Source organism: Borostomias antarcticus, assembly GCF_949987555.1.
Source record: "Borostomias antarcticus genome assembly, chromosome: 4".
Classification (NCBI taxonomy): domain Eukaryota; kingdom Metazoa; phylum Chordata; class Actinopteri; order Stomiiformes; family Stomiidae; genus Borostomias; species Borostomias antarcticus.
In genome coordinates this window covers 1,305,001-1,322,639 of record NC_140237.1, presented here as the reverse complement: position 1 = coordinate 1,322,639, position 17,639 = coordinate 1,305,001, and the positions used below count along the sequence as shown (strand labels likewise).

General features: G+C 47.9%; 1 protein-coding gene across 6 annotated transcripts in view; it reads left to right on the top strand.

Moving 5' to 3' along the window:
- The window catches only part of herc1 (HECT and RLD domain containing E3 ubiquitin protein ligase family member 1), a 213,392-nt gene that overhangs the window by 135,911 nt on the left and 59,842 nt on the right, over positions 1-17,639 (top strand). For 3 of the 6 annotated variants that reach the window (XM_084437243.1, XM_084437242.1, XM_084437239.1), the window contains exons 46-59: positions 463-731; positions 823-875; positions 2,492-2,692; positions 3,007-3,181; positions 4,726-4,993; positions 7,927-8,140; positions 8,336-8,541; positions 10,242-10,369; positions 10,706-10,842; positions 13,955-14,146; positions 14,364-14,494; positions 14,719-14,936; positions 17,108-17,225; positions 17,516-17,639. The exon at positions 17,516-17,639 is cut by the window's right edge and continues 23 nt beyond it. In XM_084437243.1, coding sequence (XP_084293369.1) covers positions 463-731; positions 823-875; positions 2,492-2,692; positions 3,007-3,181; positions 4,726-4,993; positions 7,927-8,140; positions 8,336-8,541; positions 10,242-10,369; positions 10,706-10,842; positions 13,955-14,146; positions 14,364-14,494; positions 14,719-14,936; positions 17,108-17,225; positions 17,516-17,639 — 2,434 coding nt within the window. The remainder of the gene's footprint in view (positions 1-462; positions 732-822; positions 876-2,491; positions 2,693-3,006; positions 3,182-4,725; positions 4,994-7,926; positions 8,141-8,335; positions 8,542-10,241; positions 10,370-10,705; positions 10,843-13,954; positions 14,147-14,363; positions 14,495-14,718; positions 14,937-17,107; positions 17,226-17,515) is intronic. The other 3 variants (XM_084437244.1, XM_084437240.1, XM_084437241.1) reach the window with 2 other exon arrangements.

The window sequence follows — 17,639 nt, the reverse complement described above, 5'->3', positions numbered from 1 at the left end:
ATCTCCTCAAGTCCGTAGTGCCCTGTACTAACCCCAGTGTGTTTGTCTTGTATGTGTCTGTATGTGTGTCTGACATGTGTCCATATTGTGTCCACTTGTGTGTGTATGTGTGTGTGTGTGTCCATGTTTTCTTTGTGCTTGTTTTCATCTGCTTATGTCTTTGTCTGTGTTTTCATCTGCTTGTGTGTGTGTCCCTATGTTTTCATCTGCTTGTGTGTGTGTCCCTATGTTTTCATCTGCTTGTGTGTGTGTCCCTATGTTTTCATTCACTTGTGTGTGTCTGTGTGTCCTTGTTTGTGTCCACTCTTGGTGTGTGTGTGTGTGTGTGTGTGTGTGTGTGTGTGTGTGTGTGTGTGTGTGTGTGTGTGCTTGTTTTCATCCGCTCGTGTGTGTCTGTGCGTCCATGTTTGTGTTTGCTGGCGTGTGTGTCTCTGTCCGTGTGTGTGTGTCTTCCCCCCCCAGCATGTGTGTGAGGCGGAGGAGCGTGAGGAGGTGGTGGTGTGTGAGCTGTGTGAGGCCAGCGTTGTCAGTTTTAATCAGCACATGAAGAAGACTCACCCGGGCTGCGGCCGCAGCGCCAACCGCCAGGGTTACCGCAGCAACGGCTCGTACGTGGACGGCTGGTTTGGCGGCGAGTGCGGCAGCGGGAACCCCTACTACCTGCTCTGCGCCAGCTGCCGGGAAACGCACCTGGCGGCCAAGAGCAAGGCCAAGGTCCCGGTCATGGAGAGGTGAGGGGCGGAGCGCACGCATGTTTTGGACCAGAAGGATGTAGATAAAGATGGCGAACCCGTCTGACGGTGAGCGTCTCTCGTTGAGCAGGTATAAAGGGCAGGCTCCAGACCTCCTGGGAAAGCAGGACAGTGTCTACGAAGGTGAGGACCGTGGCTAATGGTCACTTTGTTATGTGTGCGTGTGCCCATGTGTCTGATGTTGTTACATAGGATTTTGATGTTGACATACTTGCTAGGTTTTTCAAACTAGAAGTGTGTGTGTGTGTGTGTGTGTGTGTGTGTGTTTAACATAACTATACGTTGTGGGGACATTTTTCATTCATCATCAAGTTTAGGGTTAATTTTAGTGTCAAATGTTAGGGTTTGGGTTACAATTATGTTTAAGGTTACGGTTAGGTTTACGAGTCAGAGATTATGGTTACAGTCATGTTAAGTTTTTTAGGGGGGGTTATGGTTAACGTTAGGGTTAAGTTTAGGCGGTCCCAAGGGTTAGGGTACAGCCAAAGCTGCATGTGTGTGTGCGTTTGTGTTTGTGTGTGTGTGTGTGTGTGTGCGTGCGTGCGTGCGTGCGCGTCTGTGTGTGAATGAATGAATTGTTTATTTTCGTGTCAAGCCACTTTAAGTGGCCCATCCCACATAGGAATTATAAGACACCAAAATATAACATATCAACTTCCATAATAAAACAAGACAAAAACGGAAACGGTGTTTGAGAAGACAAAGGAAGAAAAACAAAAACAAAGAAACAGGCAATGTGTGTGTGTGTGTGTGTGTGTGTGTGTGTGTGTGTGTGTGTGTGTGTGTGTGTGTGTGTGTGTGTGTGTGTGTGTGTGTGTGTGTGTGTGTGTGTGGGTATAAAGAGAAGAGTAGTCGTACGCACATCCTCCAAATGGTCAGGTGCTGGGTTACATGTCCATGATGAAGAAAAAGTAGAGAACCCGCAACACTGAGGACCAAGGCAAGGCAAGGGTTTTTTGCAGAAAAGATTGAAATTTATTTCAGTGTAACGACGTTTCGACCCTTGGGTCTTTGTCAAGTGAATCATAGTAGCAAACAAATGCTCTTATATATACACAGACACGTAATCAGTCTTGCAATTGCCCACAGCTGGGTTGAAAAAAAGAAAGAAATGAAAAATTTCCAGGGGAAAGAGCAACAATTAAATAATTACAGTCAAGAATTATGAAGAGTGCCATTCTGAGGCAACCACTTCATAGATATGGCTGTATGCTGAAGTCTTCATTCAGACCTTCTCTGTCCCCAAATGGTCTGAATGAAGACTTCAGCATACAGCCATATCTATGAAGTGGTTGCCTCAGAATGGCACTCTTCATAATTCTTGACTGTAATTTTTGACTGTAATTATTTAATTGTTGCTCTTTCCCCTGGTTGTGTGCTTTTGGGTGATGACAATGGTGGCCACCATTTTGCGTTATTATTGATATATTTGTGTGTATTTGTATTTTTCTAAGGATCCTTTTAGAGGACTAAAACCTTGAAAATTGAGTTGACCTGTAGTCACATATTGCCGCCACGAGATGGCAGCATTTATTATTTATTATTTTTCATTTCTTTCTTTTTTTCAACCCAGCTGTGGGCAATTGCAAGACTGATTACGTGTCTGTGTATATATAAGAGCATTTGTTTGCTACTATGATTCACTTGACAAAGACCCAAGGGTCGAAACGTCGTTACACTGAAATAAATTTCAATCTTTTGTGTGTGTGGGTAACATATTCTCATGCGCCTCCCTGCAGAGGACTGGGACATGCTGGACGTGGACGAGGACGAGAAGCTGACGGGGGAGGAGGAGTTTGAGCTGCTGGCCACGCCCCTGGGTCTGAGCGAGCGCCGTGGCGTCCCGGAGCCCGTGCACTTCCCCGACACCGACCCTCTGGGGGCCTCGGTCGCCATGGTGACCGCCACCAACAGCATGGAGGAGACCCTGCTGCAGATAGGTAGGGGGGCGGGGTCAACCTGGTCTCAGCCAATTATAGCTTGATTGATTAATTGATTCATTGAGTGCTACTCAAATGCTGATGTGATCAGTATATGGCTGTGTTTGCGTGTGTGTGTGTGCGTGCATGTGGACAAATGTTTCTATGCTATGTCTTATCACTAACTGTGTGTGTGCGTGTGTGCGTGCGTGTGTGCGTGTGTGCGTGCGTGCGCGTGTGTGTGTGCGTGTGTGTGCGTGCGTGCGTGGGTGTGTGTGGGTGTGTGCGTATGTGTGTGTATGTGCGTGCGTGCGTGCGTGCGTGTGTGTGTGAAGGCTGCCAGGGCTCGGTGGAGAAGAGCTCGTCCGGCCGGGTGACGCTGGGGGAGCAGGCGGCGGCGCTGCAGAGCCCTCATGACCGGGTCATGGCCCTGAGGAGAGTGACCGCCGCGGCGCAGGTGCTGCTGGCCAGAACCATGGTCATGAGAGCCCTGTCCCTGCTCTCCGTCAGGTGGGCCACAGGAAGACACACACACCCACACACACACACACACACACACACACGCACACACGCACACACACCCACCCACCCACCCACACACACGCACCCACACACACACCCACCCACACACACACACACACACACGCACACACACACACGCACACACACGCACACACACGCACCCACACACACGCACCCACACACGCACGCGCGCGCGCACACGCACCCACACACACGCACACACACACTGTATTTTATTGTCACACTCTACATTACTGTGCTATTACTATATCAAACTATATTTAAGCAATTGACCACGAGAGGCAGTGGGTTCCAGGGGATTTGACCACAGCTACGGGGCGTTGTTAGAAGTATAGCTGTGGTAAAATCCCCTGTAACCCACTGCCTCGAGTGGTCAATTGCTTTTCTACAACGGTTACTACATTTATATATATTCACAAAAACACACAGTAGTAACATTCAATCATTTATTTACCGATCATTCTGATCATTTCAGTATTTACAAATCTTCCACGATAGGCTATAGTTCTGAATTAAATGGTTGCCAGGCAACATGAGTTGGCCTTGTTCACATAAGCCATAAGGCATAATTCGGATGGTTCACGTTTATTTGAATATTTCCAGCCATGGTGCAGTTATTAAAACAGTTCTCCAGAGCATTTGTTTTTGCTGGTAGGGGTGTGGAAGTGTTGGAGTCAGACTGATGAGTGCGTTTTTGTAATAGGATATGAAAAAGGCGAGGTTGCAGCGAGTGGTTGCTACGCAAAGCATAGCCTACCGCTTGATCTTATCAACGGCCTCGTCAATGAGATAGACAGCGCATTAATACTAATTGTTATGCGGTCGCAGCAGTGGGTTACAGAGTATTTTACAACGGCTCCTAGCCAATCAGAATCAAGTATCCAAACTCTCCGTTGTAGAATTAGTATATATATCACTGTTTAATTGATATATGCCAGGGCTCAATTCAAATCACACTGATGTCTGAACGGGATGTGAAATTCATGAACTCTCAGTTCTAGTAAATCTCACTGTCTGTCTGCCTGTCTGTCTGTCTGTCTGTCTGTCTGTCTGTCTGTCTGTCTGTCTGTCTGTCTGTCTGCCTGCCTGCCTGTCTGCCTGCCTGTCTGCCTGCCTGCCTGCCTGCCTGCCTGCCTGTCTGCCTGCCTGCCTGTCTGCCTGCCTGCCTGCCTGCCTGTCTGTCTGTCTGCCTGTCTGCCTGTCTGTCTGTCTGCCTGCCTGTCTGTCTGTCTGTCTGTCTGTCTGTCTGTCTGTCTGTCTGCCTGCCTGCCTGCCTGCCTGTCTGTTTGTCTGTCTGCCTGCCTGCCTGCCTGCCTGCCTGTCTGTCTGTCTGCCTGTCTGCCTGTCTGTCTCTCTTTCTGTCTGCCTGTCTGTTTGTCTGCCTGCCTGCCTGCCTGCCTGCCTGCCTGTCTGTCTGCCTGTCTGCCTGTCTGTCTCTCTTTCTGTCTGCCTGTTTGTCTGTCTGTCTGCCTGTCTGTCTGCCTGTCCGTCTGTCCGTCCGTCTGTCTCAGTGGGTCCAGCTGCAGCCTGGCGGCCGGCCTGGAGTCCCTGGGTCTGACCGATATCCGGACCCTGGTCAGGCTCATGTGCCTGGCGGCCGCGGGCCGAGCCGGCCTGTCCACCAGCCCGACCGCGGGCAGCGGCCCGTCAGATCGCCCGCGCGGCGCCACCAAGGCCAGCAAGCCCATCTCCTGCCTGGCCTACCTCAGCACGGCCGTGGGCTGCCTGGCCTCCAACAGCCCCACCGCCGCCAAGCTGCTGGTCCAGCTCTGTACACAGGTGACCTCACAGTGACCTCACACCGGAGCAGCCCGCGCTCAGCATGAATCAACCTGCAATGGGATACATTAGGAGTCATTACACACCCATGTGTTAACCCTTGACTTGACTTTACCCATAAGTAGAGCTCAACTTTTTTTTTTTTTAAGTTAGTTCAAGTAGAGCAGATACCAAGGCACATAATAAGTACAATTATTCTATTCCTAAAGGACAATTTATACTTTTGAAAGTGTCGACAGACAGAAATGACTTCACTGTCGACACTTTTTTGTGTCGGACAGGGGTGTATTGCTCCTACCAAACTTTCTAATGTCGCAGACACCATCACTTCCGTGACACAGCTGTGATTGGATAGCTAGATAGAAGGCACAGCTGTGATTGGATAGCTAGAGAGAAGGCACAGCTGTGATTGGATAGCTAGAGAGAAGGCACAGCTATGATTGGATAGCTAGAGAGAAGGCACAGCTATGATTGGATAGCTAGAGAGAAGGCACAGCTATGATTGGATAGCTAGAGAGAAGGCACAGCTATGATTGGATAGCTAGAGAGAAGGCACAGCTATGATTGGATAGCTAGAGAGAAGGCACAGCTATGATTGGATAGCTAGAGAGAAGGCACAGCTATGATTGGATAGCTAGAGAGAAGGCACAGCTATGATTGGATAGCTAGAGAGAAGGCACAGCTATGATTGGATAGCTAGAGAGAAGGCACAGCTATGATTGGATAGCTAGAGAGAAGGCACAGCTATGATTGGATAGCTAGAGAGAAGGCACAGCTATGATTGGATAGCTAGATAGAAGGCACAGCTATGATTGGATAGCTAGAGAGAAGGCACAGCTATGATTGGATAGCTAGAGAGAAGGCACAGCTATGATTGGATAGCTAGAGAGAAGGCACAGCTATGATTTGATAGCTAGAGAGAAGGCACAGCTGTGATTGGATAGCTAGAGAGAAGGCACTAGGGCTGTCGCGGTTAGGAATTATCCTGAGCGTTCAGTTTGATAGATTTCAACCGCCGTCTGCGGTTTTACCGCTGTTTTTTTATTTTATTTAGTTTTACACTACATTTTATCTATATCCTGTGTGTGTAGCCTAGTTGTGGCCTACATTATTCGTTTTTATCAAACGAAATACATTAAATAAATTAGGGTACAGGAATGCAATGGTGCGCGCAGCACACAAACGGGTAAATCATTCAACATAGTAAAATAATAATTAAAAATAATAATAATTAGGCTACAGATATAAAGGGACCTAAAGGGCAAAGCCAATTTTTGCTGTGCATTAAAGTAAGCTTAGGCTAGGCCTAACACGTTATACATATATACCAAAAGTTTAGTGCCGTGCATTTATTAATCGGATAGCCTATGTCTATAGGCGTATTTGACAGTCCTGGAAAAAGCCCTGATACCAAAATGAAAAGAAAATCCTTAGTGGCCACTGTTGTCTCTATTTTGTTATTGTAGTGTGTAGTTGTAGCCATACCTATTATTCCTACAATGAAGTAGGAACTTCACCACCATGTAAGATTCAATCTCTGGTCTGAATGGGTAGGCTGTATGGAAACATACCTTTTGGGCTACACCACTACCATGTAAGATTTAATCTCTAGTCTGAATGGGTAGGCTGTATGGAAACATACCTTTTGGCGCGATCAGCTACAGCTTTCTAATCCAACTTGAACTTGTCCTTTAACAGTTTACAGAGTCTTTGTACAATAAATCCATAATGATATGATTTTGTTTGCTTAGTCCATAACTATAAGAATCTCCGTTTACTAGTCGATACATTTTTACAATGATTAGGCTGGACGTGTTTACTATCTCAATGATTAGGCTAGACGTGTTTACTATCTCAATGATAAGGCTGGACGTGTTTACTATCTCAATGATTAGGCTAGACGTGTTTACTATCTCAATGATTAGGCTAGACGTGTTTACTATCTCAATGATTAGGCTAGACGTGTTTACTATCTCAATGATTAGGCTAGACGTGTTTACTATCTCAATGATTAGGCTAGACGTGTTTACTATCTCAATGATTAGGCTAGACGTGTTTACTATCTCAATGATTAGGCTAGACGTGTTTACTATCTCAATGATTAGGCTAGACGTGTTTACTATCTCAATGATTAGGCTAGACGTGTTTACTATCTCAATGATAAGGCTAGACGTGTTTACTATCTCAATGATTAGGCTAGACGTGTTTACTATCTCAGTCGACGGCTGAATATTTATTTGACAGTCCTTGGAAAGCCCCATGGAACATAGACCTAATAAAATGAAAAAACCTTAGTGACCGCGGTAGATGCGGTCGTCTGTAAAGCGCCACGGTCTGCTTCACAGGACCGCGGTTGTGCAGTTAACCGCAAACTGCGACAGCCCTAGAAGGCACAGCTGTGATTGGATAGCTAGAGAGAAGGCACAGCTGTGATTGGATAGCTAGAGAGAAGGCTCAGCTGTGATTGGATAGCTAGATAGAAGGCACAGCTGTGATTGGATAGCTAGAGAAAGGCTCAGCTGTGATTGGATAGCTAGAGAGAAGGCACAGCTGTGATTGGATAGCTAGAGAAAGGCACAGCTGTGATTGGATAGCTAGAGAGAAGGCACAGCTGTGATTGGATAGCTAGAGAAAGGCACAGCTGTGATTGGATAGCTAGAGAGAAGGCACAGCTGTGATTGGATAGCTAGATAGAAGGCACGTTCTTTGCCATGGATCAATCAGCCACACGTCTGCAAGTTACCATGGAGGTGATCAGACACTTCGCTGAAGTATAAATGCTAAATGTCGGTCGACATTTATTTTCTGTCGACAGACATTTGTCGTGCGACGTCGACTGAGTATAAATGAAGCTTAAGCATCACAGATACACAGGATGAGATCAATCAAGCTTTTTTTTGACGGTGAATAAAGTGTTGGTGTCCTGCGTTCAGAACCTGATCTCCGCCGCCACGGGGATGAACCTGACCACGGTGGACGACCCCATCCAGAGGAAGTTCCTCCCCAGCTTCCTGCGCGGGGCAGCGGAGGAGAACAAACTGGTGACCTCACCCAACTTCGTGGTCACCCAGGCTTTAGTCGCCCTCCTGGCCGAGAAGGGCGCCAGACTGAGACCCAACTATGACAAGGCAGACGGGGAGCAGAGAGGTGTGTAGTCTGGAATGTTCTGTAGCTCACAAAGTACCAGTTGGTGTCAGACTGCAATGTATTCTTTTACACATTTGTCTCTCATTTCATTGGTAGTCATTGTATGTCCTTTTTCCCTGTCACTCTGCGCACGGCCTTGTGACCTTGTTTTCATTTGAGGCCTAACTGCAGGCTTGTCTGCCCCCTGGGCTGCAGGCCCTCTGGAGCTGGCCAACGCGCTGGCGGCCTGCTGCCTGTCCTCCAGGCTGTCCTCACAGCACCGCCAGTGGGCCGCCCAGCAGCTGGTCCACACACTGGCGGCACACGACCGGGACAACCACAGCCGCCCGCAGACCCTGGCCGACATGGCCGGCGACCTGCGCAAGTGCTCCATGGTCAAGCTGGAGGCACATCAGAGCAGGGTAAGCGGGTGGTCTGGTCATCTTTGCGTTTTAGAAGTAGCTTTCTCTATGAACTAAAACAAGAGTCTCCCAAAATGGCCTGATCAGAGCCTCCATAACTGTCTATACTCACAGTTGTTCTATCTGAGTGATGTTATTATTGGACATTATTAGAAGTTAGTAGAAGGCGGTAGGGGAGGCTAAACCACCTTGAAGACATTTTCCTAGCAGTCTCAAGGTTATACAAACTTCCTGTGACACCACATATAACTGTAACCAGGGCCATTACTTAGCCTGATCCCTCCTTGACTTCGTCACACTTCTCTTTCTTCTTCTGTCCACCCATTCATCCATCTCCACTCCTGAAATGAACTCATTCATTAATAAACCTTTGACTCCTTGAAGCAGCTCTCCATCTGTTAAGGCCTGATGAGTCTGGAGACTGGAGATTAGAGGGTCCTTCAGACAGGCCAGCGCAGACGGCGCTTTCACACATTTAGAACTGCTGAGGGGAACAGAGATGACCTTTATAGGGTATCTGGACAAGAAGTGCTGGATTTCAGACTGACTGTTCAGGTGGAGGGTCTGGTAACGTGACTGGGGAGTAACGGAGGGGTCTGGTAACGTGACTGGGGAGTAACAGAGGGGTCTGGTAACGTGACTGGGGAGTAACGGAGGGGTCTGGTAACATGACTGGGGAGTAACGGAGGGGTCTGGTAACATGACTGGGGAGTAACGGAGGGGTCTGGTAACATGACTGGGGAGTAACGGAGGGGTCTGGTAACGTGACTGGGGAGTAACGGAGGGGTCTGGTAACGTGACTGGGGAGTAACGGAGGGGTCTGGTAACGTGACTGGGGAGTAACGGAGGGGTCTGGTAACGTGACTGGGGAGTAACGGAGGGGTCTGGTAACGTGACTGGGGAGTAACGGAGGGGTCTGGTAACGTGACTGGGGAGTAACGGAGGGGTCTGGTAACGTGACTGGGGAGTAACGGAGGGGTCTGGTAACGTGACTGGGGAGTAACGGAGGGGTCTGGTAACGTGACTGGGGAGTAACGGAGGGGTCTGGTAACGTGACTGGGGAGTAACAGAGGGGTTTGGTAACGTGACTGGGGAGTAACGGAGGGGTCTGGTAACGTGACTGGGGAGTAACGGAGGGGTCTGGTAACGTGACTGGGGAGTAACGGAGGGGTCTGGTAACGTGACTGGGGAGTAACGGAGGGGTCTGGTAACGTGACTGGGGAGTAACGGAGGGGTCTGGTAACGTGACTGGGGAGTAACGGAGGGGTCTGGTAACGTGACTGGGGAGTAACGGAGGGGTCTGGTAACGTGACTGGGGAGTAACGGAGGGGTCTGGTAACGTGACTGGGGAGTAACGGAGGGGTCTGGTAACGTGACTGGGGAGTAACGGAGGGGTCTGGTAACGTGACTGGGGAGTAACGGAGGGGTCTGGTAACGTGACTGGGGAGTAACGGAGGGGTCTGGTAACGTGACTGGGGAGTAACGGAGGGGTCTGGTAACGTGACTGGGGAGTAACGGAGGGTTCTGGTAACGTGACTGGGGAGTAACGGAGGGGTCTGGTAACGTGACTGGGGAGTAACGGAGGGGTCTGCTAACGTGACTGGGGAGTAACGGAGGGGTCTGGTAACGTGACTGGGGAGTAACGGAGGGGTCTGGTAACGTGACTGGGGAGTAACGGAGGTCTTGGTGTGTTTATTCAGGTCATCACGTGTAGCTGGTGCAGTAAAAAAGGCCTGTTGGCCACGAGTGGGAATGATGGGATGGTCAGGATGTGGAACGTGACCAAAAACCAGTACACGCTTCAGCAGACCTGCATCTTCAATAAAACGTAAGCATTTGTTCTGCATGGCAAGAAATTAAAGCTCAAGTGCCGTATGCTACCTCAGAAGATATGGTGATTCACAACACTAGCAGTTCTATCATCCCTGCTCTACCATGAAGCCCCGGCTTGTTCTACACACAGTGGATGGGAATTGATTATGTACCTGTAGAAGATTACCCTATTTATCTGTAGATAAATGTGAACCTGCAGAAAAAGTGTTTGAGTTGTTGTTTCTAGAGTTGTTGTTGTGTCTGGTATTCTCTTGTGTTGGCGTATGTTGTGTCTTCCACAAGTGTGTTGCTTATGGTATGTGTTTTTGTTTACTTATTGTGTTTCTGACAGCAGTGAGAGTTCGGAGGAGGGCGTGACTTGTTTAGGCTCTCCTGCAGACCCCAGTCTGTCCACTGTGGCCTGGAGTGTCACTGGCAAATACGTGGCGGCTGCCATGGAGAAAATGATCAACATCTGGCCAGTCAATGGTAAAGTCTTTAAAGTGATATCATTTATTCATTTATTATACTCAGACTCAGATACTCAGTATACTTATACTTAACTTGCATGATATTGCATGAGGTCTTATGTTAAAGGAGTAGTAAAGGGAAAATGCATGTTTAGCCCTGTTATAAGGTTACTTATGATCATATACAATGGTTCAGATCAAAACGTTGACAAAACTAGCACTTTTGAGAAAGTCTTATAATTGCTCTACCACCGTTTTGGTCATACAATGGATGTGGATGGGCACCGTGAAAAATCATTCAAGAAACATGTTAAACTCTCAATTTCAAAGATAAGAAACTCACCGAGGTGTTAGTTGGCGTTCTGACATATAATTTGCCATAAAGTAAGATTCTAGTTCATCTGGAAAGGCTTTTTAAAATATTTAGCATAGAACTATTTAGTTGCAGCACATACGTGTGTAAACTTCCGCAAACTAGGTAGCCTAGCAACATAAACAATAACAATAGCTACTGTAAGTAGTTCCGCTTCCTGAATCCCCTCTGCGGATTGATCTACACATCTACAACGGTCGCTTCAATACAAGTCAATGGATTTCATAAAATGATCAATAAAACCCTACAGGATTCATACTTTGCGGCGAATTTGATGTCAGAACACCAACGGACACCAATTACCCCCTTGGTGAGCTTATTGTCTTTGAAATCGAGAGTTTAACATGTTTTTGAAAGATTTTTCAAGGTGCCCACCTACATCCATTGTATGGCCAAAACGGTGGTAAAGCAATTATAAGACTTTCTCAAAAGTGCTAGTTTTGTCAACGTTTTGATCTGAACCATTGTATATGATCATAAGTAACCTTAAAACAGGGCTAAACATGCATTTTCCCTTTACTACTCCTTTAATGGAACGATATAACGATTTTATATCGGCCATTAAAAATGCACGGGCCTCAGGGTTGGGTAGACTCCAATCATCAGTTCTTTCTTCCAAACACCCTGCAGACGACACCATCTGTCCCTGGACATGTTCAGGAGCCTCCTGGATGAAACTCAACCAATACAATTCCAATGGGATTTTTTGTCTGATTACACTTGCCTTGGACATGTTACAGTCTCCAGTCTACAGTATGTTGTATAAGAAATACACCAAAGCCCCGTACCTTGATTTCAGACTGAGAGGATCTTACATAGTCATTTTAGCTCAATCAGTTCTGGTTGCAACTACATATTATGTTCACACACTGACTTAAAGCGGATACAGTATGTCACACTATGCCAGTGCATTCCAATATACTGTAGTAATATGTACCAGTGAACCGCTATAGCAAATTGAGAGGTGTCTAAACGGTTATAATATGCTGCTTAATTAATAATAATAATAATAGTAATAATAATATCAATAATAAGAAGAAAAATAATAACTAGGGCTGTGAGCAGCAGTGAGCGGGCCCTCGAACCCCACGCATGTCGGGGTGCTGCGCCATTAAAGGGTGTGCTATTTCGGTGTCCAGTACTGAGAGAAACTTCCTGTCACCAGTAGGTGGCGCTCTAAGCGTGACTCAATACCGACGCATAGATGTGTTCAGGATGGTACCTTGATGAAGCGTGAGAAATGTTGTGTAAATCGGACAATGTATGTAGGAGTTATGATGACTTCCTGCTTGACCTGTAGGCAGCGCTATAAGTATGACTCAATGCTGACGCACAGAAGTGTTCAAGATGTCACCTTCATCAAGTATGAGCAATTTGGAGTAAATCGGATAACGTATGTAGGAGTTATGAGGACTTCCTGTTTCACCAGTAGGTGGCGCTATAAGTATGACTCAATACCGACTCATAGATGTGTTCAGAATGCGACCTTCATGAAGTGTCAACAATTTGGTGCAAATCGGATAATGTATGTAGGAGTTTTGAGGACTTCCTGTTTCACCAATAGGTGGCGCTATAAGTATGACGCAATACTGAGACATAGATGTGTTCAGGACAGAACCTTCATGAAGCGTGAGAAATATCAGACAAATTGGATAATGTATGGAGGAGTTATGAGGACTTCCTGTTTTATGGCGAAATGGCAAAATTTTTCGGGGCGCCACGGCAAGGGTGTTTGGTGAAAACTCAATATTTTTTGATAACTTTTGATCACAAAGGTCTTAAGATGAAGCTGACCGAATATGAAGTTGATCGGATGAAATCTGTAGGAGGAGTTTGTTAAAGTACGAGGCATGGAAATGGTAAAGACAAGGACAAAATGGCACATTAAAGTACAATGCTCGTTTTTGACAACCTGGACCTTATTTACGACATATTATAAGACGTTTGACTCACCGAGATCACTTTGGTGTAGTTCGGAGGCCTGTAGAAGAAATTGAAAATCCAGCGCGAGCCAGTATATCCATGTAATGGCGGTGGTCGGGGCACTTAGAATGCAGTTTCTACATCTTTTTTCTGCCGCAAAACGGTTGTTTTCATCAATCTGTCTTGATGAATCGCTAGTTGTGCTTACATGGAGCATAGGCCTGTTGTGGTTTTTCACATGCCTCTGTAATATGATCTTTAGAAACGTCTTTAGACACGAAATAGCTTCCTCACTTGCTCCAGCACGCATGCGCACAGCGTGCTGGAGCAACGATTGCGTGCTGTGCGCATTAGTGCTGGAGCAAGTGAGGAAGCTATTTCGTTTCGAAAGACGTTTCTAAAGATCATGGCATGTGAAAACCACAACAGGCCTATGCTCTATGTAAGCACAACTAGCGATTGGAAGGTGGGGCTCGCCATTTTACATTTTCCAGGGGGCGCTCTTGAGCTGTTTTGCCACGCCATATCTAATTTTTCACCGGGATTGATGTATCTGCAAAGAGTTATCCGTTTTCATTGATGTTTAGGCCACCAAAAAGGCATTTGTTTGGGGAGAAGAAGAAGTTAGGAGAATATAAAAATTATCTTTACAATTTCAATAAGGCTTCGCACCGCCAGTGCTCGGGCCCTAAAAATAATTCTTCATATTTATAAAGCACTTTTCATTGAGTTTAGCTAATTCCCAACGTAGCTTAGCTTAACCCAGCTCAGTGTAACGTTAGCCTGTCTCTAATGTAGCTAGCCCTGTCTGATCTCCCTGGTGCTCTGTGGACAGGTGGGAAGGGCCAGCTGGACGCGCAGCCCCACTGGGTGTCTGCGCTGACGTGGCCGGAGGACGAGGCGGCGTCCCTGTGGAGCGGCGAGCCCAGAGACGTGCTGCTGGTGGGCCGGGGGGACGGCTCCCTGGGGCTGATCGACGCCTCCACCATGTTGCGCACCGAGCTGGAGCACTGCTACCGGAAGGACGGTGAGGAGGGGGGGGGGGTTAGTGTGTTTGGGGAGTGTTAGTGTATTTGGGGAGTGTTAGTGTATTTGGGGAGTGTTAGTGTATTTGGGGAGTGTTAGTGTCTGTGGAAAAGGGAAAGAGAGAGCATGTGTGCATGTGTTGCCTGGTCCATTATTTGTACTGTAACTATGAGGTGTGTGAGACCGTGGGCATGAGCAGGAGTGTTTCTGTGGTCCAGTGGCTGTGATGCACCTGGCCTGGCACTGTGAGGACCAGCCATTTGCTGTGGGCTACGCTGATGGGAAGCTGCTCATCGGATCCAAAGAGCCTCTGGAAAAAGGAGCAATCGTGGTCATTGATGCACATAAGGTAAACCTAACAACCCCAATGATTGATTGATTGATTGATTGATTGATTGATTGATTGATTGATTGATTGATTGATTGATTGATTGATTGATTGATGTTATTTTGCCAAGGCCGTTATTCATGCACGTACATAATGGCCACTGAAGCACATACTATCTATTGAGCCACTTGATGTCAAAGAACAGGTCCAGAACATGTAACCCATCCCTGTGTGTGGTTGTCCAGGACTGCATCACCAGTATGAAGTGGGACCCTAGCGGGCAGCTGCTGCTGACCTGTGCCAAAGAGGAGACGGTGAAGCTGTGGGCCGGCCCAGGCGCCGGTTCTGGGTCCGGGTCCAGCTGGCGCTGCCTGCAGAGCCTCCCACACCCTGCCGTGGTCAGCGGCCTGGCCTGGTGCAGCTGGCCTGGACAGGGCTGCAAGCCGCTCAGCATGCTGGCCACGTACGTACACCATCAGGCTCTAGTCCACTGGCTTAGTTCCTAGCCCACTGGTGTAGTTCCTAGTCCACTGGCTTAGTTCCTAGCCCACTGGTATAGTTCCTAGTCCACTGGTGTAGTTCCTAGTCCACTGGTGTATATTCTTGTTTGTCACTGTTAAGGAGTGAATTGGAATGTCTACTGCTTAATTGAGATAAAAGTGCACCTCAGCTACATTACAGTCATTTAGCAGACACTTTTATCCAAAGCGACTTAAAATAATTGCATTTAACGTAGGCAGTCAGCGTACTACTACTGGCCAGAACTCACACGTGCATCTCCTTTCTAAACCAGTAAGAGCATCTAGTGCTCAGCCACAGTGCAAGAGCAGCAAAATATAAATACTGATCTTAAGAAGAAGGATCCTGGTAGTGAGCACCCGCCTGGAGGAACCTCTACTGTTCTACTAATGAGCACCCGCCTGGAGGAACCTCTACTGTTCTACTAATGAGCACCCGCCTGGAGGAACCTCTACTGTTCTACTAATGAGCACCCGCCTGGAGGAACCTCTACTGTTCTACTAATGAGCACCCGCCTGGAGGAACCTCTACTGTTCTACTAATGAGCACCCGCCTGGAGGAACCTCTACTGTTCTACTAATGAGCACCCGCCTGGGGGAACCTCTACTGTTCTACTAATGAGCACCTGCCTGGAGGAACCTATACTGTTATACTAATGAGCACCCGCCTGGAGGAACCTCTACTGTTCTACTAATGAGGACCCGCCTGGAAGAACCTCTACTGTTCTACTAATGAGCACCCGCCTGGAGGAACCTCTACTGTTCTACTAATGAGCACCCGCCTGGAGGAACCTCTACTGTTCTACTAATGAGCACCCGCCTGGAGGAACCTCTACTGTTCTACTAATGGGCACCTGCCTGGGGGAACCTCTACTGTTCTACTAATGAGCACCTGCCTGGAGGAACCTCTACTGTTCTACTAATGAGCACCTGCCTGGGGGAACCTCTACTGTTCTACTAATGAGCACCTGCCTGGAGGAACCTCTACTGTTCTACTAATGAGCACCTGCCTGGGGGAACCTCTACTGTTCTACTAATGAGCACCCGCCTGGAAGAACCTCTACTGTTCTACTAATGAGCACCCGCCTGGGGGAACCTCTACTGTTCTACTAATGAGCACCTGCCTGGAGGAACCTCTACTGTTCTACTAATGAGCACCTGCCTGGAGGAACCTCTACTGTTCTACTAATGAGCACCCGCCTGGGGGAACCTCTACTGTTCTACTAATGAGCACCTGCCTGGAGGAACCTCTACTGTTCTACTAATGAGCACCCGCCTGGGGGAACCTCTACTGTTCTACTAATGAGCACCTGCCTGGAGGAACCTCTACTGTTCTACTAATGAGCACCTGCCTGGAGGAACCTCTACTGTTCTACTAATGAGCACCCGCCTGGGGGAACCTCTACTGTTCTACTAATGAGCACCTGCCTGGAGGAACCTCTACTGTTCTACTAATGAGCACCCGCCTGGGGGAACCTCTACTGTTCTACTAATGAGCACCCGCCTGGGGGAACCTCTACTGCCACTAGAGCCTAAAGCTTCACCACAGAGTAACACTGAAGGAAGGCTGACTCAGCTCAGTAGGAAGGCAGGGCTGCTGATCACAGAGTAACACTGAAGGAAGGCTGACTCAGCTCAGTAGGAAGGCAGGGCTGCTGATCACAGAGTAACACTGAAGGAAGGCTGACTCAGCACAGTAGGAAGGCAGGGCTGCTGATCACAGAGTAACACTGAAGGAAGGCTGACTCAGCTCAGTAGGAAGGCAGGGTAGCTGTACCCAGATACCCAGGTTTATGGCTGGAATGAAATGTATTCTTCTAGAAATCAGACTAGACAGAACTAAGCTGACTTACTGCCCCTGTAGGACGTCTGGTCCTCCCTCCTCCCCAGCGCACTCAGAGCAGTCATCTGAAGGAGCAGTCCTCAGACAGCGCTGACCAGCCCAGCCATAATCCCCCTGGAGGCTCGTACCTCCACCTTGCTGTTGTGCCTAACGCTGCTGCGGCTTTGACTTGTCAGTGGGCAGTTCAAACTCTTGTCTCTCAAGGGTGACATTCTCATTTCTGGTTGGGTATTTATTGATGTGAGCGCGCATCTTCTTGCTTGTGTGTTTCAGATGTTGCCAGAATGGTCTAGTCTCAGTCTGGACTGTTCCTCAAGACGCCTCCAGCTTCCCAGAGTCTTCCTCTGACCCTGAGGGATCCTGGGAGAATGAAACAAAGACAAAATGCAAGGTATTCAGAAGATACCCTTCACTACTGATACAGGATATACTGCACACGCTCTCTCTTTCTCTCTCTCTCTCTCTCTCTCTCTCTCTCCTTCTCACTCTGGCGCACACACACACCACAATTGTTAAGGTTAGGTTTGAAAGTCTGATAGTCTGGTTATAGATATGTGTTTAGGAGCAGCCTTTTCTCTGTAGTTTTGTGTTGAATAAGTGGTTTTGAGATTGCTGTCATACACAATTTATAACAGGGTGCATATTTTTTTCCCAACCCCTGTCTCTGTATTTCCCCCCCAGCAGTGTTCCAGGCGGTCAGAGGGTGCGGTGTGTGTGTTCCAGCTGAAGGGCCACCTCACCCCGGTCAGGACGGTGGCCTTCAGCCCCGACGGTCTGGCGCTGGCCTCCGGGGGGGTGGGCGGTC